This window comes from Solanum verrucosum, unplaced genomic scaffold, assembly GCF_900185275.1.
Source record: "Solanum verrucosum unplaced genomic scaffold, falcon-dt-bn FXZP01000196.1, whole genome shotgun sequence".
NCBI classification, from domain to species: domain Eukaryota; kingdom Viridiplantae; phylum Streptophyta; class Magnoliopsida; order Solanales; family Solanaceae; genus Solanum; species Solanum verrucosum.
In genome coordinates this window covers 2361654-2389006 of record NW_026020420.1, presented here as the reverse complement: position 1 = coordinate 2389006, position 27353 = coordinate 2361654, and the positions used below count along the sequence as shown (strand labels likewise).

At 35.1% G+C, this 27353-nt stretch overlaps 4 protein-coding genes across 6 annotated transcripts; all 4 read right to left on the bottom strand.

Moving 5' to 3' along the window:
- Positions 1-4741: 4741 nt before the first annotated feature.
- On the bottom strand, positions 4742-9456 carry LOC125807101 (replication protein A 32 kDa subunit B). Of its 2 annotated transcripts, XM_049486870.1 has the most exons (10): positions 9291-9456; positions 8910-9020; positions 8730-8827; positions 8493-8534; positions 8326-8403; positions 7120-7198; positions 6938-7030; positions 6744-6820; positions 5016-5084; positions 4742-4915 (listed from the first exon to the last, which is right to left on the bottom strand). In XM_049486870.1, exons 1-10 carry the CDS (start codon positions 9399-9401, stop codon positions 4831-4833), a joined length of 843 nt encoding a protein of 280 aa, XP_049342827.1. In that variant the 5' UTR covers positions 9402-9456; the 3' UTR covers positions 4742-4830. The 2 variants fall into 2 exon arrangements, with proteins under 2 accessions (XP_049342827.1, XP_049342828.1); XM_049486871.1 differs by lacking the exon at positions 8910-9020 and having other exon boundaries at positions 9291-9452.
- A 792-nt stretch (positions 9457-10248) lies between these two features.
- LOC125807108 (uncharacterized) lies at positions 10249-16607 on the bottom strand. Its single transcript, XM_049486881.1, has 3 exons — positions 16209-16607; positions 10777-10884; positions 10249-10700 (listed from the first exon to the last, which is right to left on the bottom strand). The coding sequence occupies exons 1-3, from the start codon at positions 16518-16520 to the stop codon at positions 10389-10391; spliced, it is 732 nt and encodes a 243-aa protein (XP_049342838.1). The 5' UTR covers positions 16521-16607; the 3' UTR covers positions 10249-10388.
- A 5872-nt stretch (positions 16608-22479) lies between these two features.
- LOC125807128 (uncharacterized) lies at positions 22480-24804 on the bottom strand. Of its 2 annotated transcripts, none has more exons than XM_049486899.1 (4): positions 24704-24798; positions 23934-24035; positions 22889-23046; positions 22480-22752 (listed from the first exon to the last, which is right to left on the bottom strand). In XM_049486899.1, the coding sequence occupies exons 1-4, from the start codon at positions 24792-24794 to the stop codon at positions 22636-22638; spliced, it is 468 nt and encodes a 155-aa protein (XP_049342856.1). In that variant the 5' UTR covers positions 24795-24798; the 3' UTR covers positions 22480-22635. The 2 variants fall into 2 exon arrangements, with proteins under 2 accessions (XP_049342856.1, XP_049342857.1); XM_049486900.1 differs by having other exon boundaries at positions 22634-22752; positions 24755-24804.
- Positions 24805-25109: 305 nt separating this feature from the next.
- On the bottom strand, positions 25110-27353 carry LOC125806924 (uncharacterized). Its single transcript, XM_049486677.1, has 4 exons — positions 27260-27353; positions 26316-26417; positions 25699-25856; positions 25110-25360 (listed from the first exon to the last, which is right to left on the bottom strand). Exons 1-4 carry the CDS (start codon positions 27351-27353, stop codon positions 25244-25246), a joined length of 471 nt encoding a protein of 156 aa, XP_049342634.1. The 3' UTR covers positions 25110-25243.

Here is a 27353-nt window from a genome sequence, read left to right as displayed (position 1 = left end):
GAATGTATTGTATGACAAGAAAAAATCCAAATTCTTTTCATCATTACTAAAAGTTTTTAAAATCACAAAAATAAATAAATTATAGATCAACTTTCAACAACAACAAAAAAAAAAGGAGGAAGAAGAGGAGTAGCTTCAAAGAACTGCAAAAATGGTTCATAGCTTTAGATAATTATTGCAAAAATGGCAAAAAGATGTCTTAAATGGAACTCATCATACTTTGCCAAATGCATCATTAGTATCCACATTAATAATGTTACAATTTTTTATTACTTCTATAATGAACTTAATTTTGATGATATATAAATAAAATAATAAAAACCTATTCCAACAATTCTTAAAAGGTATATTAATCAACTACATGAAAATGATCTTTGTTATTAAGACTAGAGAACCCTTATTTGGTAACTTTACTTAGATACTTTTTTTGGTAAATAAATATATACATTGGATATATATTAAAAAAGATTCCATAAATAATTACAAACTCAACGTGTAGGTACACGTGTTACTCCTTAATTAGTGAAAAAGCATTTCGAACATTTAGCACTAGAATAAATCTTATTTTTATATTCAGGTGTTATCTTAGGATGAATAATATTTCTTTATTGTTAATTAAAAGCTTTTGATTGACGCCTTGCAATTTGATTTTTTTTTTGGTTGGTGAGTATTTTGTTCCTAAATGAGTCGTATACAATCTGAATTTAAACTAATTAAAACTTCAATAAAAATATCAAATATTATTTAAAAACCAAAAGAAATATTAAATTAAAACCTTGATAATTTGGGGAAAAAGAAATAGTTATATCATATATGAGTGTTCTTGTAGATGCATTTTGGTGGATGATATATTGAAGATTTATTGGAAGCCATAAGATAGCTACATGTGGAATACACTTATTAGTGCCACATAAAAAGTTACTTATATGATTCTTTTTGTTGCAAATCTTCGTAAGATTTAACTTTTTCATTAAAGATTCGAAATTTCTTTATTTATAATTTAAAGATTTTAGATTTAAGCCTTCAAAAATAGATTATTTTTTTTTACCAAAGATCAATATATTAAAATAAAAGCATTGCAATCCGCAAATTCACATTTAACGAAATTTTAGTGACATATAAAAATCTTAAACAAAACCTCTGTCTGTCTTCTTGAATCAATTCCAAAGGGTGAAAACTTCAAAAAAAATATTTATCTGTATTGCTTGGATCTTAAAATTTACTGCCGGATCGTTCAAAACCTATCCGACACGGGTGTGACAACATTTTTGGAGGGTCCAAGCAGTATAGTATTGATAGTGTATTTTATTTGCTTGTAATTGATTGAGAATATACACCACAATAGACGAGTTTCACTACAAGTTTACTGGAAACGGTTGATGTGGGAGATGAAATTGATAAGCAACTTTATAAGATATGTCATTTTCCCTGTATATGTGCTGTTTTTGTCGGATATATTGTTGTTTCTTCCCTCAAAGAGTCTTTTGTGCACTATGTTTGTTAGCTTTTGACTATTGCAACTTTTTATCTCATCTTTTAGAATTTTAGCCATGGAACAATATGGCCTTGTCTTTTGAGAACATCACTCTCACTTGAAATGATGTTTATATAAGGTTGAGACAAGTTTATTATTATGAATGAGCATTTTCGATATGTTTATTCATGAAGTCTAAAGATTCACCATACAACAACCCACACGCCCCGTGTTATTTCACAAGTTGTGTCTGAGAAAGGTGATGTGTACGCAGTCATTTATCTCTATTTTGTGAAAATAGAGAGATGGTTTTTGATAGACTTTCGGTAAAGATTCACTATGAGGTTTACTAATATATCAAAACCTTGATGTACTAAACAAACCTAACCTACCTAATGTGATAAATTAGTAATTAAAATCTTGGTTTGTACTATGATTAGAAATATAATTAGGGACTAACCTCCACTTTCTAGTTAGTTCCTCCCTCACTAAAAGATTCTGGTATTAATTCATTTGGGTTGGGAAGATACTGATTTGTTGTCAATGTATTCAGAATCGTTAAAGTGTTTAGCGGCATTTAAGTTGAAGCTTGATTAATTGATTAGTCAAGTCAGTATTAAGTATACTATTTGTCTATTATCAAGAATTGACAGTATATTTACTTACTATTTATTATGATTTAAATTTAACATATGTTACATTATCAGACAGACTCTTATCACTAATATAATAAAACTTTTCGAAAATGTTTTTTGACAGATTTTCTTTCAAAAATTCCATATTTTTGATGGAAACGTTCATAAAAAATTATATTTTTTCAATAAGCAAACTTCATTTAATAAGGTTCCAAATCTGCACATGTCTTTAAATTTTTCGTCCTTTTTCCCTTAAAAAAAGATTTTAATAAAGTCTTTTTAACATAACATGTATATAAATACAGATAAGTCCAAAGTTGGCTTGTCCTTTTTCATAAAGTTGGTTTACTAAAAGTTCTTATCATATATCCAGACAAGAGAAAATGATCAAAATAGTCCTCAATGTATGGACTTAGATTGATTTGGTCCATCATATATGCAACTTATGGAAAAAGTTTTTTATTTATGTTAAAAACTTATCAATTTAGTCTTTCACCCTAAAAACCTAATGACACAAAAAAAAAATTCTGTCAAATTTAACAGAGATGTGCAACTCACGTGACATACAAAAATCTTAAACAAAACCTCTATCTTATTGAATCAATTCCAAAGGGCGAAAACTCCCACCTTTCCAATAAAAATCATTTTCTTGTAAATCAATCAACACAAATTTTTCCATTGTTGATAGTGTTTGGGTAGGTTCCGACGAAGGTGAAGAAGACGGCTACTAACACACTCATCAAAATTGTTATTTATCAAACACACAAGAGTAGAACAATAAAAACTATAAATTGGCAGAATTGGAGATACTGGAATCATGCACCAGATGCATTCTGATAAGAATCAAATTTGACATTTCAAAGTTATTGAGTAGAATTGTAGCACTCGATAACATATTGTTTGGCTGGTTGATGTTTTATCAATCCTTTATGATAAACTTTGATACTAAAAAAAGACTCCTCGAACACAAAATCTGCAGTTGAAAGATTACATATTTAAGCCGATTAAGACCACATTCTAGATGTTACAAAGAATGTATATTTTGTACACCATAACTTCTAAATATTCTTGAATACACAAACCAAAAAAAGTCAACAACAAAAAAATAAAAAAGTAGATTTTCATATCACCAAAAAGAAAAAAAAGAATCTTATATAAAACGATTGGCTAAATAGTACTAACAACCCTGCAAATTTTGAATACCAAATTGGTTGGCCTTTGGATTGTCTCGACTAAAAGCAAGATAAATTCTTACCATAACAGGGGCTCAATCCCTTGGAATTTTTTTTGATTAACATCGTTCAACAATGAAAAAATTTGTGTAGATTGATTTACAAGAAAATGATTTTTATTGGAAAGATGAGAGTTTTCACCCTTTGGAATTGATTCAAGAAGACAGATATTTTGTTTAAGATTTTTGTACGTCACGTGAGTTGCACATCTCTATTAAATTTGACAAATTTTTTTTTGTGTCATTAGGTTTTTAGGGTGAAAGATTAAATTGATAAGTTTTTAACTTAGATAAAAGACCTTTTTCATGAGCTGTATATATGAGGGACCAAATCAATACAAGTCCATACATTAAGGACTATTTTGATCATTTTCTCTTGTCCGGATATATGATAAGAACTTTTAGTAAACCAACTTTATGAAAAAGGACGAGCCAACTTTGGACTTAATCTGTATTTATATACATGTTATGTTAAAAAGACTTTATTAAAACCTTTTTTAAAGGAAAAAGGGAGAAAAAAAATATAAAGACGTGTGCAAATTTGGTACCTTAATTTGAAGTTTGCTTATTGACAAAATATAATTTTTTTATGAACGTTTCCATCAAAATATCATCAAAAATATGAATTTTTTTAAAGAAAACCTGTCAAAAAACATTTGCGAAAAGTCTTATTAGTGATAGAGTCTGATAATATAACATATGTTAAATTTAAACCATAATAAATAGTAAGTGAACAGGTTAATGCACTGTCAAATCTTGATAATAGACAAATAGTATACTTAATACTGACTTGACTAATCAATTAATCAAGCTTCAACTTAAATGCCGCTAAACACTTTAACGATTCTGAATACATTGACAACAAATCAGTATCTTCCCAACCCAAATGAATTAATACCAGAATCTTTTAGTGAGGGAGGAACCAACTAGCAAGTGGAGGTTAGTCCCTAATTATTATATTCCTAATCATAGTACAAACCAAGATTTTAATTACTAATTTATCACATTAGGTAGGTTAGGTTTGTTTAGTACATCAAGGTTTTGATATATTAGTAAACCTCATAGTGAATCTTTACCGAAAGTCTATCAAAAACCACTTCTCTATTTTCACAAAGTAGAAATAAAAGGCTGCGTACACATCACCCTTCTTAGACACAACTTGTGAAATAACACGGTATGTGTGGGTTGTTGTATGGTGAAGCTTTAGACTTCATGAATAAACATATTGAAAATGCTCATTCATAATAATAAACTTGGCTCAACCTTATATAAACATCATTTCAAGTGAGATTGATGTTCTCAAAAGACAAGGCCATATTGTTCCATGGCTAAAATTCTAAAAGATGAGATAAAAGTTGCAACAGTCAAAAGCTAATAGTGCACAAAAGACTCTTTGAGGTTAAAAAACAACAATATATCTGACAAAAACAGCACATATACAGGGAAAAGGACATATCTTATAAAGTTGCTTATCAATTTCATCTCCCACATCAACCGTTTCCGGTAGACTTGTAGTGAAACTCGTCTATTGTGGTGTAAATTAGACCTTCCGATTCGAGAGAGTCAAGAGCTTCTCTGTCATACAGAAACAATAAGGAATAAGGAAAATAAGCAAGAGCAGAAATGATCTAATGTTATGAATCATGAAAGAGAACGAGAGGGGAGAGAGAGGTACGAGATCTTCTCTGAAGGGACTTGTAGCTGTTGGACAAGCTCATTGCGATGAACCCCTTTCTCAAGTGCACTGAAATAGAAATAATAGAGATTATTAGCACAGCAAAATCATTAAGGAGCTTGGTAGTCATATTCTCAATCAATTACAAGCAAATAAAATAAACTATCAATACTATGCTGTTTGGACCCTCCAAAAATGTTGTCACACCCGTGTCCGATAGGTTTTGGACGATCCGGCAGTTAACTTTAAGATCCAAGCAATACAGATAATTTATTTTTTTTATGAAAAACAAAATTTTAAGTCAGTTGGGGGACAGTTTTCAACACTTGAAAACGAATTTGTTTGGTTTTGGAAAAAAACTATTTTGAAAATTAATCTTAAAAAATAAAAGTTTTATTTTGGAAACAAGGTGGATTTGTCCTTTGATCCAAATGAAAGATCTTCCTCACCATTCTCATCCCATGATCATAAAACCAAGGTGAAAATAGAAAAAGAAACCAAGTTTTCAGAACCAAACAAACGCTTTCCAAAACCAAATCCAATCAACGTGGTAAATACAATGTAAGAACGATGTTGCACTACCAAGAACAGCAAGCATCTCTGCAAGCTCCTCAAGCAATCCAAATTTAGTCTCTTGATGGAAGTTCCCATTTACACTACAATGAAATACATAAAGGCATGCTCATGCCTGAGTTTAGCTAAACAAAACGTGAGTATATTAAGATCTTTCCAATGACTTCTGAATGGAGATCAGTATCGTATTGCTAAAAAACTCCTAAAGTTATCCCGTCTACAAAGTTCCTATGTGGTGTAAGCAGTGACAACGGCAACTTCTAGTTTTCTTTTGATAGGGTGTAGCCATTATGAATTTGACAAAAAGATTTCATGATACATCCCGAACATCCCAATGATGGGAGAGATGTTCGCAATATCTACCACAAGAAGCCGCTCCCTTCTCCAAAGGCGATCCTCTCGAAGTTCTGGTTATTTCATAGATTGAAGAAGCTCTGTTTTATAAACAGGAAGATGAGGAGATAAGGCGCAAAGGATATTCAAATACAAAGTGAATTTTTTTTTTGATAACCGAGAGACCCGCCCTTTGGACCAGTCACAGCCTTCTAAACTTGGTGGATAATGGACCCGCCCCTCTACCCTTCTCTCGCTTTGCATGGTGTGGGGCTTGAACTTGCAACCTAAGACACAAATCCTCCACCTTTTGCCACTTGAGCTAGGCCTTGGGGGTAAATTCAAAGTGGATTTGACATGCAAAAAAAGGCGTCATGACCCACTACCTACGGATAGGTGAGAACAGACTCTTTTAGACTGTATCACTTATCTGTTCTATTCCATACATCCCTTTCTTTTCCTTAAGATATTTTATAGGCATTGAACTCCACCTTAGGTGCCTGACTGAGCGCAAAAGCAAGACAAGGATAAAGGAGAAGTACCCGAACTGGAAAAGAACCTGTTAAGCATTCGTTCTCAATTCTTCTCTAAAGCAAGTGAATGATTTGAAATTCGAGTTATACCAAGGAATAACACACTTATAATTTTATTTCAATGTCATGTGACAGAACAAGATTATCTGACAAAATCAGTAGCCATGAAATAAGCACTTGACATGTAATAAGAAGCATTCATTTATACTGATGTGATTTTATTGGTATTTGCACTAGAACTGCAAGCACTGCCCAGTGAGCGAAAGTGCTGGAGATTCAAATGACTTACAGGCATGATGGTTGTTGCAAGAAGTCCAAGACCATTTTATCTACACCTCTGATCCCGTCCATGCTGTATCCAGGAAACTGAAACATAAAAGATAAAGATAAAATCATTGACTAAAAAGGAAATGTGAAAAATCTGAAAATGCATATAAAATTAACTACACAAATTAAAAGGAAGAGAAATGTAATTTGAAATACTTGATTTGACGCTGAAGCTTGGTATCCCTTTAAAGGAGTGTTGAAAGCTGAGCTAGGCACTTGAGCTGGCATAGAGGAACTATCATGTTGCTTCTGGAGTGGCAAAGGAAATGCATCTCAATCACAATCTTATGTACAGCATATTGTTTAGCTCAACATATGCAAGGCAGTTTGTTAAGTACCCGTAGACTACTGTTGTAGGTATGAACATAAATGACTTGAGCAAAGTGGTATGCAATCTCATTGTAGTCATCCACAGGCCTAAAAACCACACATATAAGAAATTAGGATCTTTACCACCAACTCGTTAAGGCTGATACAAAGGTAACAGGGGAAAGGGGGAATCCTTCCTCCTCTAACCTCCCCAGCGACATAGTATGAGTAGAAATAACAACTCTCGTGAAAAATTTGCATGTTTCCTGCCCTCGCCATTCATACACTAATATAAAAGGATAGGTGTATGGTTCAATCCATAAAGATGCTTTTTCATATACCAGAATCTTTTTCTTGCAAACTATCTTTCCATGTCAAGTTGGAGTTTACCGGATGCTCATTGGTTTAAGAACAAATTTTAAAACATGGTTAATGAAAATAATGATCACCAATTATATATGGAAATATAGTTAACAACTTTGGTTTACCCAGTTATTGATTCAACACAACTAAGGGATTTATCAAATAATGCAAAAAACCCCATTTGTAACAATTTTACACACCAGTTTTGCTCAATTGTTCTCCTTGTGCCTGTTCATAAAAGGATGCATGGAACAGATATAATTGCCTCATTTTGACAAACAACTATCATGTCATTTCACGTGCTTCTGAGAAAATACCAGTTGTACACACTCCCTCCACCTTCTACCTGATGAACTTCCTCTAAACCTTACGTCCCCCAAAAGAAAGGAAAAAGAATTTATGCTAATTAAACAATTATAAAAACAGCAATATACATGTATAGTTAACACTTGAAAAGGACAGAGATCCTAGATACATTACAAAGAAATTGATTAATAAAGGCATGCAGGGATTAACTAGGTGAACAAGGGAAAGTAACTTACTAAGACCATACGAGGACCTTGAAAATACTAAAATCAACATTAATATAAGTTTCATGTTTTTGCAGTGTCTCAAGTAAAGATGAGTTAGTAACTTTGTGCTGAAACAATGTTGTGCAATGCATTGCATACACGAATGTTGGATAGATTACAAACTATGTATTAAAAATCTTTTCTTTGAGAAAACCTAAAGCCCCACAGAATAGCTTTTTGCAAGGCAGAGGCAACCACCTCTCACTACCGGAGAAGAGTAATAACTTGTGCATATGCTCACCAACATTAGTATACTGAAGGGAAACAAAATGAGCAATTCAGAAACCCATACTGAAATACCTGACTGAGTAAGCCATCAACTGCTTTTTACCGTGAAAGCCTTTTAAGTGTCCATGGACTCGAACATACATGCCATTTCTATTTAACAAAGAACCCAAAAATATGATAAAACATGATATTAAGATATATTATGTGAAAAAAATAACACTATTGAGAAGAAGAATTACGTGACTGCTTCCATTTCCTTGGTATCAACAGCTTCATTTACCCTGCGTAGTACGCATCAACCAAATTTATAATTAAATTTTAAAAACACAAAGTCAAGTATGTCGAACATAGTAGACTGTGGTTTAGTGTTTTACACAAGTATAACAATTCTAAATCCTTTACGAACAAGTGATACAGTATAATGTACTTGTGGTCTATGATGACAAAAATGAGGGGAAAACGAAACTGACTATTACCATCGAAAACAGTCAAGGCGCCCTGTTCCATCATCAACAACAAATGATACATCTGTAACTCTTTCCATTTTGTTGCATAAAATACCCACCAGTTTTACCTACGAGCATGTCAGATTCTAAATCATACATATCTTATACAGCATAACAAAACAGCAAAAGCCACGAGTATAAAAAACTTACATTATTCACATCAACTCCATCAATGAGAAAATTTGTCTTATCATCACTTGATTGAAAGGCTTCACTAATTTGCTTGACGGTTAATGGAATCAAAGTCTGTGAATCACGATTCTGCCAATAGAGAAACAAAAAGAAAATTTTAAAAAAATGTTTGAGCAATAAAATTCAAATACTTCTCAATTAAAAGAAAAAGGGCTAAAAAACCTAAAATCCGAAAGCAAAAACTTTGCTTGATAAATCTTCTAGATTTATGTTCAGAGTTCTCATCTTCTCTGTTCCTATCAGTTCCAGCAGGGAGGAATAGATATTTCTGGAGAAAAATAGCATAACGAAAAACTAAAGCCTTGTTCACATTTCACGTGCTAAGGAAGTAGAGCATACCTTGGCCGGAGAGAAAGAATGATCGCCGGCGGTTTGAGTAGCCTGCGACGGCATGAAACCGCCGCCGGAAAACGCCGCGTTGCCGTCGAATTGGTTGTTCCCACCGTACATCTCTCCGTCACTGTGTGTCACTCTATTGGGTTCCCGCCTCTTTAACTCTTCCTTCTCCAGCAATCTTTTCGCGCTTAGCACTGTAATATAAGAAAACTACGATTTGGCCCTTTAGCTTTCTCAAAAGTACTTTCAACCAAAAACTATCTTTTTTAACTTCTAAAAGTTAACTTCTGTTACTCTCCAAAAACACTTATTTTTTCACTAAAGTTTTGACCAATTACCTTACTTTACTAAAATAAACACTTTAGGAAAAGAAAAAAAATACTAATTATTATCATTAATATAAAAAAATATTATTATTATGCTACCTTTTTTGGATCTTGTCTAATAGTAATAAATGACTTAAGAATATATAAAAATTAGTAATAACTACATGTTGATGAGTGAAAACCTTAGAATTTTTACCATATATTTTCGGACTCTTTAATTTTTAAAATGTTTTTTTCTCTATATCATATATTTTAGGACTCAATTATTAATTCTCATAGTATATTTCCCATATAGATTAAAACTCCTAGATTTTTAAAATATACTTTCCTTTTATCATATATTCTAGAACGCCTTAATTTTAAGTATTAGTATAAAGATAATTAATTAGTAATTTGAAAAAATAGTAAATCACTATCTTTTTTTATCATATAGTTTTTTAATAGAAGACCAAAAAACTCAATTTAACATTTATAAGGACCATCGAACAATTAATATTTCCTCCGTTTCATTTCACTTGACTCATGTTAACTTGATACTATTAGAAGAAAATGAAACTTGTGGTCTCACTTTCTCCATTTTGAGTTTTAACACTTTCATTCACATAGAAAAAAAAACTACTAAATGAAGCAAATAGGAAGAGAAATGTTGTCAAATGATCTCCACATGGATACAAAGTAAATAAACAAATAACAAAGAGAACACTCAGAAACAGAGTAAGAGAAGCCATTATAAAACAAGTAAATTATACAAAATACAGCTCTAACATACATATAATCAGAAGAATTTGTTGTATTGATCTGTGAGAGAACCGCGGAGATTGGAATAAAGGCCATACAGAGAGTACTGTCGAAGATTCTTCACTTCAAACCATGAATTGAAAACGGATGCATGCTTATCGGTGCCAGAAAATGTAAGTTGTATACCGAGGCTACAATCAACATTGCCACCTCGATTCTTGCAGTTATTAGTCCTGATAGCACAGTCCTGACCGTTGAGGCACACAAAGTTAGAGTTGCCTGAGCAAGACGAGCATCCATCTCTCTTCCAATACAGGTTTTCCAGCCTACCCTTTTTGAATTCATGTACCTATGGATCAAACACGCTGTAAGATACCAAATCAACCGATGTGACACCAGATCTTGTTGACAGCAATTTCACTTACCAGAGTAAAACTTGTTACAGTGAATGTACCATTAGCAACGAAAGCAGGTAAAGACCTAGCAGCATATTTCCGACCAGCAAATGCAACCATGTAGCCTCCATAAGAATCCTGTGGTACAGTAGAAGAAGCATCGGAGGTTAGTAGATCCATATACAACAACAACAACAACAACATACCAGTAGGGTGGTATGTACGTTGCCTTACCCCTACCTTGTGAAGGTAGAGAGGTTAGTAGATGCATTCAAAATAGAAATACAGGAAATAGCAGTTTCGGTCCTTCAGTTATTGCTAAGTTTCTTTGTTGGTCTTTGTGATATTGGACCTAGCACATTCATCCTTGTGCTCCAACTACTAATGGAAGCCCAGAAAAGACACGATCTCTTAATTTCAAGAAAGGCAATTTAAGTATCTCACAAACTAAATTCAGCATCAAATACTTGCGCAAAAAAAAAACCTGATTCTCTATTTTACCAGAAGGATTTTTCATAGCACGGCTTCCCAATTACCTCTATAATTTTGCCCTGACGATGATAAAAATTAGCCTAATGCCTAAACCTGATGGAGTGGAGGGTGCCGGCTTAAGTTATAAAGAAAAAGAAAGTGTGGCTTTGATTGACAGAATAAAAAGATGGTTGTTGAAAAAAATGGAGAGTCGATTCTAACACCATCTTTGGATGATCAAGACTTCCCGTTCCTTGATTTCACTAGAAATGGGTTGCATACTCAACTATCTATTTACTACTTGTTTCCTACAATAAAAAAGATGATTTGCAGAATCAAATTGAAACACAGAAGCACAGCATATTTGTGGAGCTAGTGATTTTTATTGTTGGTTATCTTCTTTTCACACTATCTAAGGAAATTGAAAGTGTGTTTCTCTTCATTTCTTTTCTTCAGGTGTTGCAGACAAGATAGCTTCAAAACTTTGAGAGAGCCGAGAGGAAGAAAAGATGACAGGAGAAAAAATGGATAGCCAGAGTGGCATTCATATAACCGAATTGCCATTTTGAGCTTGTTAACAATTTGTTTTCTCTATTGGCTTCCGTTAGTAGTTGGATGAAAAGCACATACTTCATTTAATCGAAGATGCATGTGATAAGTCCAATATCACAAGGACAGAAAAATAATTAAGCAATAACTCGAACCAAAATTGCAATTTTACAAACTATCCCCAGGTAAGCGTATTGGATGATGAATGCAGAAAGATAGCGAACATGAAGAAACAATGCATGCATACTTTCCTGTAACAGTTGAAAAATAAACAGTTGTCTCTAGCTACAAAGGCGCAGCAAAAAGGGTCCAGATAGGAGAAGAAACATGAAAGGAACACAACAATACTTGATGATAAATTAATTCAAAAAATCCTTAACTCAGTACGAATCAGTAAATAAATCACTCCCCTTCTCCCAATATCCCCACCCCTCTCCCATAGAATTAACAGAGAAGAAAAAAAGGGAAACAGAAGAGGCTTCTCAAGGATGCAGCAAAAAAAAGAGGGACTAGAAGTTGAAATAAGCAAACGAGCATAAACACTGAATGAAATTATCAAAAGAGGTTCCAAAATGATCTGCAGATCATGAGCTATTAAGTGTAATAAGACTCCTATATTTGAAGAAGACAACTTCTGTGATATAAGAGGGTAGCAACTAGGGCTGGCAAAATGGTTAAACAAAACAAGTAACCATCCAATCCAATCAAATCCATTAGAGATGGGTTGGATAGCCGACTTTTTGAAAAAGGGTCAAAGATGGAAATTATCCATGAAAAAATGAATATCCAGATGGATTGATATGGATATCCATATAATGATATAATTAACACCCATTTATCTGCTTGTTATTTTTCATGAGTTCTTACTTTCTGAGAGTCCTAAGATTATTTTGGCTTTTAGCTTGTGTTCTCACCAGACTATTCCTAAAGCCATGTATGATATGTATATCCATATTATCTGTCGGTTAACCCATTTTTTATCCACATTAAATATGGGTGGATTGGACATTTCCTTTTCTAAAACCCATTTTCAACCCAACCATATCCCATCTGTCCCACCCGTTTTTCACTCCTAGAGCAACAATGGCAAAGATAAAAAGGTAAGGCACATTTTCCAAGATGATAGTCAACTAATAGCACGGTCATATTGCAGGTATGTAAAGCTTTGGAAACGTATTCTAAAGTATTGACAACATTGGCAGACCCTTCATATTCTACACGTTACAGTTTGGAAACATTGGCACAACCATTAATCTTGATTCTTGAATATAAATGCGAGAACAAGACAATAAATGGTATTTGAAATGATTTACATTCCCAGCACCCACTCACCCTGCTGCCGTGAACCCTAAAATACAGTTAGTAGAGCATATTGCTTTCTCACTAAAGCTCTCTGATAGACAAAAAAAAAAAACTAAGGACCATTAAGCACTACTCCCTCCATCCTAAATGATAGAAGGTGGAAATGGGCCTCCTTTGAAAATTGAAATCAGCAAGCAGAAGGTACAACTAAGCCCAAACCAGCAGCACCAGTATTGGGCTGTCCATTACAAAAACCTAATTTGGGAATCCATCAGCTCTTCTTCGTCTCAACCTTAATTGAAGAATACAGTAAGACAGATAGAGGAGGCTGTAGGGCATTCCATGCTTGCCATGCTGCCAATTATGGATGATGGAGTGAGTACGAGGTGCAGAGGAGGGAACGAATGCCGAAGACGAGATCCCTCAGAAGGTCAGCCATTGTGCAAACCCCAGAAACCATGTCAGAAGCTAATTGCTGCTTCAATTGCGGTGATCATCAAGTTGAGGGGTCAAATAGCACAAGGGGAAGGCATCAGAAGGTGAAAAGACATATTTACCACGTTTAGTCAACAAGACGTACGTAAGTCGACATAGCTCCATGTATATGTTCTTTGGAGCTAGAGCCAATCAATAGAATGAAATGAAAGAATGGTAACCCTTGGGCGACGAACATGGCTCAAGAGTGTCTATACAAAGCCCCTCTCCTCTTCACTCAAAGAGGCAATGCACCCTTTGTTTGAATGGTACTTGATTCATAAAGAATGATTCTTTTGAAGTTATACGGACTTGCTGATATCCGAATGGCGTACGGAGCTGCTTACCCTAAGACTTCAACTCCATCTTACATCGAAGTAAGTTCGGCTGGATCAAGAGAATCTGTTACGGGGGGAACGAAATCAAAGAATATATAGACTGGTAAGAGGCCCTCTATGTAGTTGTCTATCTAGGGCGATCGATCTACATCTTTCCCCATAGCCCTGGGGCCGTGTCTCGATCTCCTATGTGCGAAAGTATATATATTGGACATTTTGAGGCAATTATAGATCCTGGAAGACAATTCTGATTGGTCAATAAAAATCGATTCCAATGCTATTTTTTTGTTTTTGTTTTTTATGAGTTTAGCCAATTTATCATGAAAGGTAAAAGGGGATAAAGGAACCTATTGCCCCAAAACTTAGAGTTAGTACTTAACTAAAGAGGAGAACCTATTTTTATGATACAGACTTAATCCACCCCAAGCTTAAAGCTAACCCGATATCTGAAAATGTCCTTAATATTAACATGATGTGCAAATGGGTCCATGTAGTTCCCACTTCCCAGATTGTGGTCAGACAGGAGAAGATGCTGATGGCTAAAGGCAGCTGGCGTCTGGAACACCACAAATCACAGTTCAACACTCATATCCTATTTTCTTAAATAGTAAAGAAACTTTTAGCACCATTTGCTCTATTTTCTAAGCTCAGTTACTTGGATCTTTAAGTATATAAATGATAACAATTCTTTACTGTTGATGTTTTCATACTAATATTTATTAAAAGTTAGCTATAAGTGCATACAATTGCTTTCAATAAATATATAAATGATTGCAATTGTTCTCTTGATGATGTTGTATTACTAATTTATGTCAACCTATAAGTTGCACACTGGTGCTACCAATCACTCCAAAAACAAAATTCAAGACTGCATTAAGTCATAGACATCTGGCAGACAGGACCAGCAAGATTAAGTTAGAATTAGTGGTAGGAGGCAAACATCAGATTAAGAAAGAAACAAGAATTCATCAGCACATACCCAAACAGTAATGATACTAAAGGAAAATTAAGATAGTTACAAATCATGGGATATTGTTACAAAGAAGGAAACTCGCATTCATCACTATAAGAATATTAATCAAGTCCAACAGTTTTAGTTCTAGAACTAAGAACCAACGGATACTCAGCCACAAGAAATATATGGAAAACAGATGCTTAGGAAATAATTGACCTCCATAAGCTAAAGTGAATGAGATAAAAAGTTAAAAACATCAGCAGAAGAAAACCCAACCACATTACATTCTTCATACATACCAAGTACTCTATCTCAATTTGTGTATCATATTTTACTATTTCGTCTGGACCAAAACAACTAACGCTATTCTATATTTAGAAATAATTTACCTTTAAACCTCTCATTTAGCCACCGAATTGTCTATTATATGTTCAAATCACCAGTTTTAAAAGCTTCTTTTCTTAATCTTCATAACCAGACAAACATCCTCACATAAATTGGGGCTGACATAGTTGTCTTTTTTCTAGGAAGACACCAACAGCATACCCAGTGTATACACAACCTTACCCCTACCCAGTGAAGGTAGAGATGTTGTTTGCGTTAGGCCACCGGCTCAAGTAAAGCATATCATAGTCAAGTATGGAACGAAAATATGGTAATGAATACGTCATGCTATAAATAAAGGACAAAGAGAACAATAGCAACAACAAATAACACGGTAACTACAGCAAAGGACCGGAGCGAAACAACAGGTAATAATAAAATCGAAAACTAAGATAGTATTATGAGAGTAATAATAATAATACTAAGGAAAACTAAATACCTACTAAACGTCTACCCTAATACTCGACCTCTCCATCCTCCTCTCTAGGAAAACAATGTCCAAAAAACTGTGGCTATACCTTTCTACCTTCGAAATACATAATCAACAGTTAAAATCAGAACAACTGCAAACCCTTCTCATTCTCACTTAGCTTCCAACCCCACCCCAACTAAACCTAAAAGCAGAACAAACCCATTTCAAATCTAACCCCATTTCACCATATTTCCCCAGCAATCATGAAAACTTCAACTTTTAGCCCACTTTAAAAAAAAAAAAATCAACTTTCAGCCAAATTTCAAAAAAAAAAAACTTCAGCTTTCAGCCTTTTACAAAAAATTACATCCAAGGCATTTTTCCTTAGCCCCCACCCCACCCCACAGCAAAAACCCCCAAACCAAACCTAAATTTCAGATCTAACCCCATTTCACCATATTTCCCCAAGTAAACAAAAAAACCCTCAACTTTCAGCCTTATACAAACAATTAACAATATATAACTCAAATACAAGCGACATAAACAAAGACAAAGTTAATCGAGGCTGGGATCATACAGGGAAGAAACTGGAAGTGTTAATTGTAAGCAGAGAGATCTCATCCACTTTAGGTCTGAACACAGCAATTTGAGAATTTGCCGACGAAAGAGATAGCCTCTTATCACAAGGAGACAATTGAACTGAGCTGTTGACGAAGAATGATGTTCTTGAAGCAAATGCTATTCCAAAGCTAAACCCATCCGATCTCTGCACTTTTGCGTCGGCACACGGTGAGTACACATGGTTCGTGTCGCTGCGCGATTGTGCTAAAAGGGTCAGAGATGAGATTAGTAGAAAGACCAGTAGTAATGGTAGCCTTTGAATCGCCATTGTTAGAGAACTCTGATTCTGTGAAGACTCAAAAAGAGTGGAAAAGACAGCGGGACAATTTGGGCAAGGCCAGAGAAGGCACAACAATTATTATATTCTACCAAACACAAATAACATGTTGTCAACTTTTGTGTTCAACACTCTCTCGTCTTTTTTTAATTGTCATATTGTGCTTTTCGATATCATAAAATATTGATTAAAGTTTTTATTATTTAACTTTTAAAAAAAATACATGATAACTAAAAAAAGATGAAGAGAGTACATATTTTAACTTAATTTGAGAGTTGGTTCCATAAGTATTTCAACTTTAAAAATGTATATTTAGATTCCACTCCATTTAAAGAAATTTAGATATGCATTTTTAGAGTTGATGTTTGAGTTGAACGGTTTAATTGGTCATAATGAAAAGTGAGGTGTTCTATTGTTAGTGGAGAGTTCTATTTTATGTTGTGTTGTTTACCTAGATATTGAGTAATATTTTCTTTTTTGAAGCATATGATTAAGAACAGATATTTGTGAACCAAATTGCTAAGTCACACAATATAAATTTGGGAAAGACTGATGAAGATGAGGGTGAGAAGAATTGTGTTTATTACTGAGAATTAAAGAAGCTAAATGAAGATGAAATATTTTCCATATCAGTATCATATATTCTGATTTCATTATTGTATATTCTCTGATTCTTTACCTTTAATTACTTGATAGGATTCATTAGTTTTACTGATATTGTGGGATCTTTTACCACATAATTCTTTGTATTTAAACAACACATTGTATCAATGAAACATACAAAAACATTTCTCTTGTGTATTCTGCTCCTTTATGGTATTAGAGCTATCAACACTCAAACGAGTATAAACTTGTAATCATCTTCCCATCTTTTTCATTTTTTTTTTCCTTTCCTTTCCAAACCACCTAAAAACAATGGTGAACTCATCTGCTTCGGACATCAATCTGAACAGTGATGACCCAATCAACACTTCATCCACAATTGTGAATGTTGCTTCAACCAAAACGCAAATCATTAACATCAACCCAACTACACAACTTCCAATCAAACTTACTGGTGGTGCAAACTTTGCAACATGGAAAGCTCAAATTCAAAATGTCATGAATGGGTTTGACTTAATGAGCTATCTCGATGGATCCATAACGCCGCCACCACGCACCATTAAGCAAGACACACAAGATGTCGTTAATCCAGATTTCAAAATCTGGTTTCAGCAAGATAATCTCATCTGCAACGCCTTAATGGCATCTGTTGACTCCACTATTGCACCATCAGTTGCCTCTGCTGAAACTTCAAAGGAAGCATGGGACTATTTGCATACTACATATGCAAATAGATCTCAAACCAGGATCTACAGTCTTCGAGATGCATTGGCGAAAGTTCAGCGAGATCAAAAATCTGTCACTGATTATCTCAGGGAGATAAGAACTATCACTGATGAATTAGCTGCTGCCGGTGCTCGCATTTCTAATGAAGAGTTGGTTGTAAAAATTTTGAGTGGCCTTGGACCTGAATATGAGGCTTTAAGTACTGTTATTCGTTCAAGAGACTCTCCTATTTCATATGAGGAATTGGCTCACAAGCTCACGGATCATGAACTTTATCTAAAGCAAACTGATAAGAAGCAACCACCAACTCCAATCACTGCTCAAGTTGCACAGAGAACAAATAATCACAATAACAATAGCAACAGGCAAACTCGCCGCTGGTCTGGTCAGCCTCAATGGCGTTCGCAAACTACTCCTTCTGAAACGCAACAATGGCGTACCCCCCACACTCAAAGCAATGGAAACTTTTCCCAGCCATGGCGTCCCTCTATTCCTATGCAGGCGAAAATGCAAATCCAATGTCAGTTATGTGAAAAATTTGGTCACACTGCAAATGTTTGTCGTTCCAAGTCGCATAACCATTTTGACGCTAAGGCCATGTTTGCTGCTCGGTCTTTTCCCAATACTGCTCCATGGATTCTGGATTCCGGTGCCTCACATCATATCACTGCTGATTCTCAGAACATAGCCTCTCCACATGAATACACGGGTCCTGAACAAGTTTCAATGGGTGATGGTAACGGTATTTCGATCACCCACACTGGTTCCACTACATTAAACTCTCCCATACATTCTTTTTCTTTTCATAATATTCTGTGTACTCCATCTATCAAAAAGAATCTTATATCTGTTTCAAAATTTTGTCAACAAAACCAAACATCTATTGAATTTTTTCTTTTCTCTTTTGTTGTGAAGGCACTGACTACGGGGGCACCACTATTACAAGGCCGGAATAGAGATGATTTGTACGAATGGCCAACGTTTGCGACCTCAACACATTCATCTCCTACAGCCTTCACGGCAAATACTTCTCAAGTTCCTTTATCTCTGTGGCATCGTCGTCTAGGACATCCTAATATCCGTCTTTTGAAGCTTCTTTTAAGAAATTACCAGTTGCCTTATTTTGATAATTTTCAATCTTGTAATTCATGTCATTGCAATAAAAGCCACAAGATTCCTTTCTCACGTAACTCTTTGCAAAGTTCAAGACCATTTGAAACACTCTATACCGATGTTTGGGGTCCTTCACCTGTTCTATCCCTTGATCAAAAGCGCTATTACGTCATCTTTGTCGATCAGTTTACCAAATATATTTGGCTCTATACACTTAAACAAAAAAGTGATGTAGTCAAGGTCTTCACTGAATTTCGGCCACTCATTGAGAACTTTTTCAATACTAAGATTCTCACCTTATATTCTGATGGGGGAGGAGAATTTAAGGGACTAAAATCACTTCTTACTGAATTTGGGATTCAACACTTATCCTCTCCCCCATATACCCCACAAAGAATTGCCTTAGCTGAAAGACGTCATAGGCACATTATCGAAACTGCTAGAACCCTACTTCACCAAGCATCACTACCACCCCAATTTTGGAGTTTTGCTTGTCAAACTGCTGTTTACTTAATTAATAGATTTCCTACATCCTCAGATAATATTTCTCCATATCAAGCTCTTTTTGGTACAGCTCCCAATATTTTCTCACTTTTTACGTTTGGTTGCTTATGCTATCCTTGGCTAAAGCCATATACTAAAAATAAACTTGAACCAAGATCAACACCATGTGTCTATTTAGGATTCTCCACTCACTTTCATAGTCATCAATGCTTTGATCCTGAATCCTCAAAAATATATTTCTCCAGAGACGTAAAATTTTTGGAAGATATTTTTCCTTATGAAAATATTTTTTCCAAGTATAAGGGAATCCCTCAGAATATCTTATGGTTTAATTCCACATCCGATTCGGATACATCTTCCTCTACTCTATCTTGTCCAGATCATACAATATCTTTTCCTATTACTCTAAGAAGTCCACTTCCAATCGAAGATCCAAACTTGGTTGTTCGTCCAAATGACTCTACTGCACCAGCAATAGTTGTGCGTCCTCCGTCAGAACTTCCAGCAATCCGACGAAATCAGGTAACTTCCTCCCCTCTAGATAATTCATTTTTTACTGCTGAATCGTCCACAACTCCCCCTTCTAATTCCCTTCCTCAGCAGCAGCACTCACCACAACTTAACCTCCCTTCTCAGACCAACCAGTCTTTACCACCACGACGCCCTGTCACCCGCTCCCAACATCAAATCACTAAGCCTAATCCAAAGTATGCATCCATGGCCACCCTTACATCCCAAATACCACCAGTCACAGTTAAACAAGCTTGTAAGGACCCACAATGGAGACAAGCTATGCAAAGTGAATTTGACGCTCTTATGAGCAACCAAACATGGAACTTTATTCCTCCATCTGATCACCAAAATATTGTGGAGAATAAATGGATCTTCCGTATTAAGTGCAAACCTGATGGATCAATTGAACGGTACAAGGCTCGCCTTGTTGCCAAAGGTTTCACTCAACGGCCTGGAATCGATTATGTTGATACTTTCAGTCCGGTTGTCAAACCAACAACCATTCGAACAGTACTTGCCATCGCCACACAAAACAAATGGCCACTCCATCAACTAGACATAAATAATGCTTTTCTACAAGGTACACTGACTGAGGAAGTCTTTATGAAACAACCGAAAGGTTTTGAGAATCCTGATTACCCAAACTATGTATGCAAACTAAACAAAGCCATATATGGTCTCAAACAAGCACCCCGTGCTTGGTACACCGAGCTCACGAATTTTCTCATTTCTGCTGGATTTCGCAAGACTCATTCTGATCACTCTTTATTTACCTTACACTCTCATAACACTGTCATTTTCTTGCTTGTATATGTAGATGATATTGTTATTACAGGAAATAACTTGCAAACTATTAACAACATCAAGAGCGCACTCTCCAACCGTTTTTCACTCAAAGACCTTGGACCACTACATTTTTTCCTAGGCATTGAAGTCCTTCCACAATCAGCTGGATTATTTCTTTCTCAAACCAAGTACATAATGGACATCTTACAGGAGTTCTCTATGCAGGACTGCCAGGGTGTTTCTACACCATTATCCACCACGATTTCACTTAGGTTGAATGATGGCTCCCCTCCTACAGATGCAAAACAATATCGAAGTGCAATTGGCAAGCTCCAGTATCTTGCATTTACTAGACCAGACATAAGCTTTGTTGTTAATAAGCTCTCCCAATTTATGCATCAGCCATCTCACACACACTGGCAAGCAGTGAAGCGCCTCCTTCGGTATCTCAAATCAACTATCCATCATGGGCTTCTTTTTCACCATGGATCTAATGCTGCCCTTCATGTTTATACCGATGCAGATTGGGCAGGGGACCACGATGATCGTACCTCTACTTCTGCTTATGTTATCTATCTTGGCTTAACACCAATCAGTTAGTCATCAAAGAAACAGAGAACAGTCGCTCGATCTTCAACTGAGGCCGAGTATCGTGTCGTTGCTCATGCTGTTGCAGAAACAAATTGGCTTACCAATCTTCTCAAAGAGCTTCGTATCTCTCTTGATAATGTACCAACTATCTACTGCGACAACATTGGCACCACCTATTTGTGCCAAAATCCAGTTTTCCACAGTAGAATGAAGCACATAGCCATTGATTTCCATTTTGTCAGGGACCAAGTCCAACGTCAACAACTCCGGATAGTACATGTTCACTCAGCTGATCAGCTAGCTGACATACTTACGAAATCTTTATCCAAATCCCAAACTCAATGGGCTGTCTCCAAGTTAGGGGTCGTTCCACCACCCGCTAACTTGCGGGGGCATAAAGAAGCTAAATGAAGATGAAATATTTTCCATATCAGTATCATATATTCTGATTTCATTATTGTATATTCTCTGATTCTTTACCTTTAATTACTTGATAGGATTCATTAGTTTTACTGATATTGTGGGATCTTTTACCACATAATTCTTTGTATTTAAACAACACATTGTATCAATGAAACATACAAAAACATTTCTCTTGTGTATTCTGCTCCTTTAAGAATCAATTTAGATTTATGTCTGTGTCGATCAATTATAGAAATCATTCATTCTATGGAACAATATGAGAAGATGAAAAGAGACTTACATTTGATTTTTATTAACTCAGAAAAAGTATAGGACAAAGTCCCTGAGAAGTTCTGTAGGAGATGTTTGAATGTTAGAAGTGTACTCATTACTTGTATTGTGCAATTAAGGACATGTACGATGGATTCAAGACTCAAGTGAGGACGGTAGGAAATGAGACCTAAAGAACTTCCAATCATGATGAGGTTGTATCAGGAATTAACTTTTATCTCATTTCTATTTGTCTTGGTGATAAATAAATTGACGCGACATATTCAAGAAAAATTCCATGTTCACGTACTCCATATTTCACCCATTAAATTCACCCCAACCTGAACCGTTGGTACTTCTAACAACTGTCTCCGATCTACTAAAGAGAAACTGAGACAGACATCACATGAAAAAGAGATTTTATACCACACGAACAACATATACAGGGTGTAATCCCATAAAATGGGGGTGTGAAGGGTAGAATGTACACCGACTATACCTCTACCTCATAGGTAGAGATGATATTTCCAATAGATCCTCAAATCAATAAAAAATAACATAAAGTAATGTATGTACAATAATTAACAGTTATGACGACTTAAGCATCTGCTACTCCTATGGATTCTGCAATTAAACTCATACTGAAGCCAAAGGTTATGCATGACAATTCTTGATTGTTTCCATCCACCATTTTCATCGTAAGAGTATATGAGCCCTGTATAAAACCAACCCCCTGTTAGGTTCGACAACACAGGCAAGCCCGCCTTCTTATAGAGGGAAGTTATGCAGAATGAAGCAGCAGAAAATGATATCATAACAAATTTAGAGCAAAACTGGAAAAAAAGACTTACTGGAGGAGCAATTCCAGGTAAAGCTTGAGAGTGTGAAAGCACAAAATCACCAGAAACAGGGCAAGATGTCTCTTTACAAATGTCATGAGTCTCATGGTGGACGTGAAGGAATAGATACTTGACGTCAATAATCAACTTTCCACCACTGATATTATCATCTGCAAGAGAAAATCTCAGTCACTTTTCTACTCTTATCCCAGAAATGTACACAAGTCATGCTTGACATCTAATTTTGAGAGGTCAAAAGCTTCCTGTGTCCTGCAAATCTCACATAAACTAAGCATGACGAATAGCTGCAAAAGAAGGGGAAAAGATACCTAATACAGACCCATACTAGTGCATATTGGTAATATGCAGCAACACGAGCTATTAAAGAAAGCACATGGTAGATATATATATATATATATATATATATATATATATTTCATAGTAAAGTGATTGCACGATCACGACTGACCATAAGTACATAACCAAGTAAAGTAAAAGCATTCCAAGAATTCAATTTTCCAGGCTACTGCCATTCTCAACAATACCTCCTCTAGTAGTATCGTTGCCATTCCAACCAACAAAGCCAACTGGTGACGTAAAAGTTAGCCTTTCCAAACATCAAAATGAAGGAACAGACCGACTTTATCAACATCACTTTACTTATGAACTTCAACATTATTACAAGGTTCAATTGTGTGTATAAATTAAATGGACATGGGTGATGGGAGACTCCCACAAATTGACTTACTACAAAAGAACAGACGCCTTGAACCCCCGATTCTCCTTCAAAGATAACATAATTTATTCCCTCCACTCTTTCCTTATGGCATAGCATTCCTGCCACCATTTTCCCGTAAAAACAAGTGTGTCCCATGGCAGGCAAAAGTACCAATCATTTCTAATCTTTTGTAACTAGGAAATAACCAACAAGTTGATCAATTATAACTTCTTACTCATTTCAGATCACGAATCACTACGTCAAGGTGTTAACTACTGATGAACGTGAGTAAGGACTAAAAAAACCAAAAAAGATAGAACAAATTAAGACGCGAATTACCTGTAGTTGCAGCAATACTGAAAGTAGCCTCTTTACCTCCTTTAACAGGATAAGGTGTTATATCTACTCCACTGACCTTAACAGCATAATTGGGCTTCTTATCTGCATTGTCAAACCAAAAAACTCTGGCTGTTGGAAATTAGAATCTAGATTATCGATAGTACAGTTTGTGCCTATGCTTTCCCGTGAATAAAAGATATTGCCGGATAAAAAAATTTAAAAAAGGAACAAGCAAAGGAGGATGCAAAATCGAAAGAAGTAAACACACAAACTAGCAGTAGAAGGGATTCAACATCTACGTATAAACATAAAAAGTAATTTTAACCATATATAAATAGTAATTTTCTACCGAAGAGGTACATCTTCTGGCCGGCTCCGCCCCTCATTACAAGGGCTTTTGCTGTGATTATGTGATGCAGTAAGTTAATATGTATAACCATTTTTTATAACCTCTACCGAGGATCGTTTACAAGTACTTTTTTAATCAAACAAACATTATGACAGGTTTAAAATCACTACTTGCAAACATTTTATAACCACACACAATACTATGATTAATTCAAATTATATCACATAAATTGAATCCGAAATGAAGCAAACAGTAAAATTCTCAATTTTTCCATTTTAGAAACCGGAATCGAAGCAATTTGAGGAAAAGGAAAACAATTTTCGGCCCATATTCTGGGTGTGCCATGGGGGCGCATTCCCGCAATTTAGATGAAGCCAAATGTAATGATGAACTCATTCGAAGCGAATGGAAAAAAACTAACTGCAATAATGGAAGTCGGTAGATTTAGCTGATGAAAATGGACGGAGAATACACATCGAGAACACGAGAATAACGATCAATTTCACCGCCATTGCTGGATTCCGATGAGAAAAGGGGAAAACAGAGAAGAAGAAAGTTCTTTGGGAATTTTTATTGGGCTTTTTGGGAATTGGGGTATGTGGCAATGTAGATAATGTTTGTATGATTCTAAAAAACAAAAATTACATTATATCAACTTTAATATTTAAAATGTTCAATTTTTTTAAAACAAATATCTGGTTTAGTGTGTAGTAAAAAAATCTACATATCCTTTTTAACCAATCAATTGCACGATCGTGTTCGTGTAATAATAATAATCAGCAAACCGGAGGGCATGTACATAACATTTACTCCGCGCCAACCACTTCGTCAAGTCTATTTATTATAGATGAGACCTAAAACCAGCAAAGTTGGGACAAAGTCTTGAAAAAGTAGGAAACTTATTTACATGTTTTGCAGATCAACATAATGTGTACACTTGGTTCACAAGTGTACAACTTAACTACATATCTGCTACTGCTTTTGATTCCGCGATTAAATTAATACTGAAGCCAAAGGTTATGCAAGACAATTCGTGATTGCTTCCGTCCAACATTCTCATCGTAAGAGTATATGAACCCTGTATGTATAAAAACACTCTGTTAAGCTCGACAAAACTCGCAAAATAACATTTTTCTTCAAAATCATACGAATATCAGGGAAATGAAACAAGAGTTGGCAACTAATTGTATCGCAAGTAAAGATATGAAATGCATGTAAGTCCATTGAAAGATTTCTCTTTTGTAAATTATTAATTAAAATTGTATCTTTACTCGGACGAATAAAGAGCTGAAGCTAGCCAAAACCGAAGTAACTAGCTAACAAGAATGAACAACTTTGAACTCTGAATAAATATATGATCTGCTTATCACAAGCAATAAAATCAGGGCATAGAGCAAAACTTGAAAGATGACTTACCGGAGGAGTTATTCCAGGCAAGGCTTGAGAGTGAGAAATCACAAAATCACCGGACACAGGGCAAGATGTTTCTTTACAAATGTCATGGGACTCCTTGTGGACGTGAAGGAATAGGTACTTGACGTCAATCACTAACTTTCCGCCACTGATATTCTCATCTGCAAGAGAAAACTCACTTAGATTAGTCATTCTTCTACCGAAGGACTCTTTTATCCCATCACCGTGCCGTTATCACGCTTGACATCTAATTTTAAGAGATTAGAGCTTTTTCTATACTGCAAATCATGCCACCAATCACTCACCATTTTCCACACAAAAACATAGTGTCCTATTGCCTATATTAAAGAGGTTCAAAATATGAAAGAAGTAAGCACACAAAGAAACCAAAAGGAGTTCAACGTCTACGTAACCCCCTTCGGCCTTACATGGCTCCGCCCCTGCCTATCGCATGCAAAAGTACCAATTATTTCCAATCTAATGAAGTAGACAATCACAATAACCATAACAATCAACATAATTTGTTATATCAGGGAGTATGTTCATAACTTTAGTTGAAAGTGAGGACTAACTAAAGACCAATTAAAACAAAAGAACATGTTATTATCACGCGAAATTACCTGTAGTCGCAGCAATACTGAAAGTGGTCTCTTTACCTCCTTTGACAGGGTAAGGTGTGATATCTAATCCACGGACCTTAACAACATAATTTGCCGCCTTATCTGCGTTATTAAACCAAAAAAAGTCTTAAATCTTAGTACAGAGTTGTGTCTAACGTTTTTTCGAAGATAATCTAGATTAACATTTTATAAGAATCCTTCTGCCAATCAGGAAAATTATGAGCATTGTATCATAAGGTAGAGACTACGTAAATTGAACAACGCAGATATATTGCAGGATAACCAAAGAGTGAACAGTCAATACAAGAGCTAACAATTACTGTGATTATGTCATCAATTGTTTAGTACTACCTCTGTTCCAATTTACGTGGCTTGATTTGGTGTACGAGGGTTAGACTAATTAACTAATGTTTAGATTTGAATCCACACATAAAATCTTCAATTTTTTTAGTTTAAAATTTACATATTTAGAAATTATATAAAAAGTAGTAGTATAAATCATAATAGTTAACCATTCAGATTATTTTGAAGTATTTTCCTCCTATCCGGATTGCGGAGTACAATTCAATCATATCTTAGATTTGAAACTAGACCAAGAAGAACCACACTCCAAAACTAGCTATTAAAGAGGTAGAGTCCAAGGTTATATATATATATATATATAAGCCCCTCATCAGCTCATTGGGTGGATGTATTCTTTAATAATGAGTTCATCTGAATCCATAACTTTCAGACACAAAATATATATGTAAGAACATACTAAAATCTTAGTAAATATTAGATCCAATACAATGAGGTCATTGATGAAATCTTAAAAGTTAAACCCATTAAATTTAAATCTTGAACTCGCCTCTGATTTGCTCATATAACACTCAACCAAATTACATCATTTAAAATTGATACTCGTAAAATATACAATTATGAATTCAATAACGAAAACTCACTGCAATATTGGAAGTCGGTGGAATTGGCTGAAGCCAGAGGGAAGAGAACAGAGAATGAGAAGAAGAGAGCAACAACGAAGAGTTTCACTGCCAT

Bases quoted from the DNA above. Each gene is read 5' to 3' on its own strand.
- LOC125807128 (XM_049486899.1), bottom strand. From the start codon at position 24,794: ATGGCGGTGAAATTGATCGTTATTCTCGTGTTCTCGATGTGTATTCTC. The intron at 23,047-23,933 runs GTAATTCGCGTC...TTTCTCTTGCAG, and splicing joins CAGTATTGCTGCAACTACAG to ATGATAATATCAGTGGTGGA. The intron at 22,753-22,888 runs GTAAGTCTTTTT...GGTTTTATACAG, and splicing joins TACCTGGAATTGCTCCTCCA to GGCTCATATACTCTTACGAT.
- LOC125806924 (XM_049486677.1), bottom strand. From the start codon at position 27,353: ATGGCAGTGAAACTCTTCGTTGTTGCTCTCTTCTTCTCATTCTCTGTT. The intron at 26,418-27,259 runs GTGAGTTTTCGT...TTAATAACGCAG, and splicing joins CACCGACTTCCAATATTGCA to ATAAGGCGGCAAATTATGTT. The intron at 25,857-26,315 runs GTAATTTCGCGT...TTTCTCTTGCAG, and splicing joins CAGTATTGCTGCGACTACAG to ATGAGAATATCAGTGGCGGA.
- LOC125807101 (XM_049486870.1), bottom strand. From the start codon at position 9,401: ATGTACGGTGGGAACAACCAATTCGACGGCAACGCGGCGTTTTCCGGC. The intron at 8,404-8,492 runs GTAATTCTTCTT...TTTGTTAAATAG, and splicing joins AAGGAAATGGAAGCAGTCAC to AAATGGCATGTATGTTCGAG. The intron at 7,031-7,119 runs GTACTTAACAAA...TTGCCACTCCAG, and splicing joins CCTACAACAGTAGTCTACGG to AAGCAACATGATAGTTCCTC.
- LOC125807108 (XM_049486881.1), bottom strand. From the start codon at position 16,520: ATGGCGATTCAAAGGCTACCATTACTACTGGTCTTTCTACTAATCTCA. The intron at 10,885-16,208 runs GTATGATCCCAG...ACTGTACCACAG, and splicing joins ACACTTCCAGTTTCTTCCCT to GATTCTTATGGAGGCTACAT. The intron at 10,701-10,776 runs GTAAGTGAAATT...TTTGATCCATAG, and splicing joins CTGTAACAAGTTTTACTCTG to GTACATGAATTCAAAAAGGG.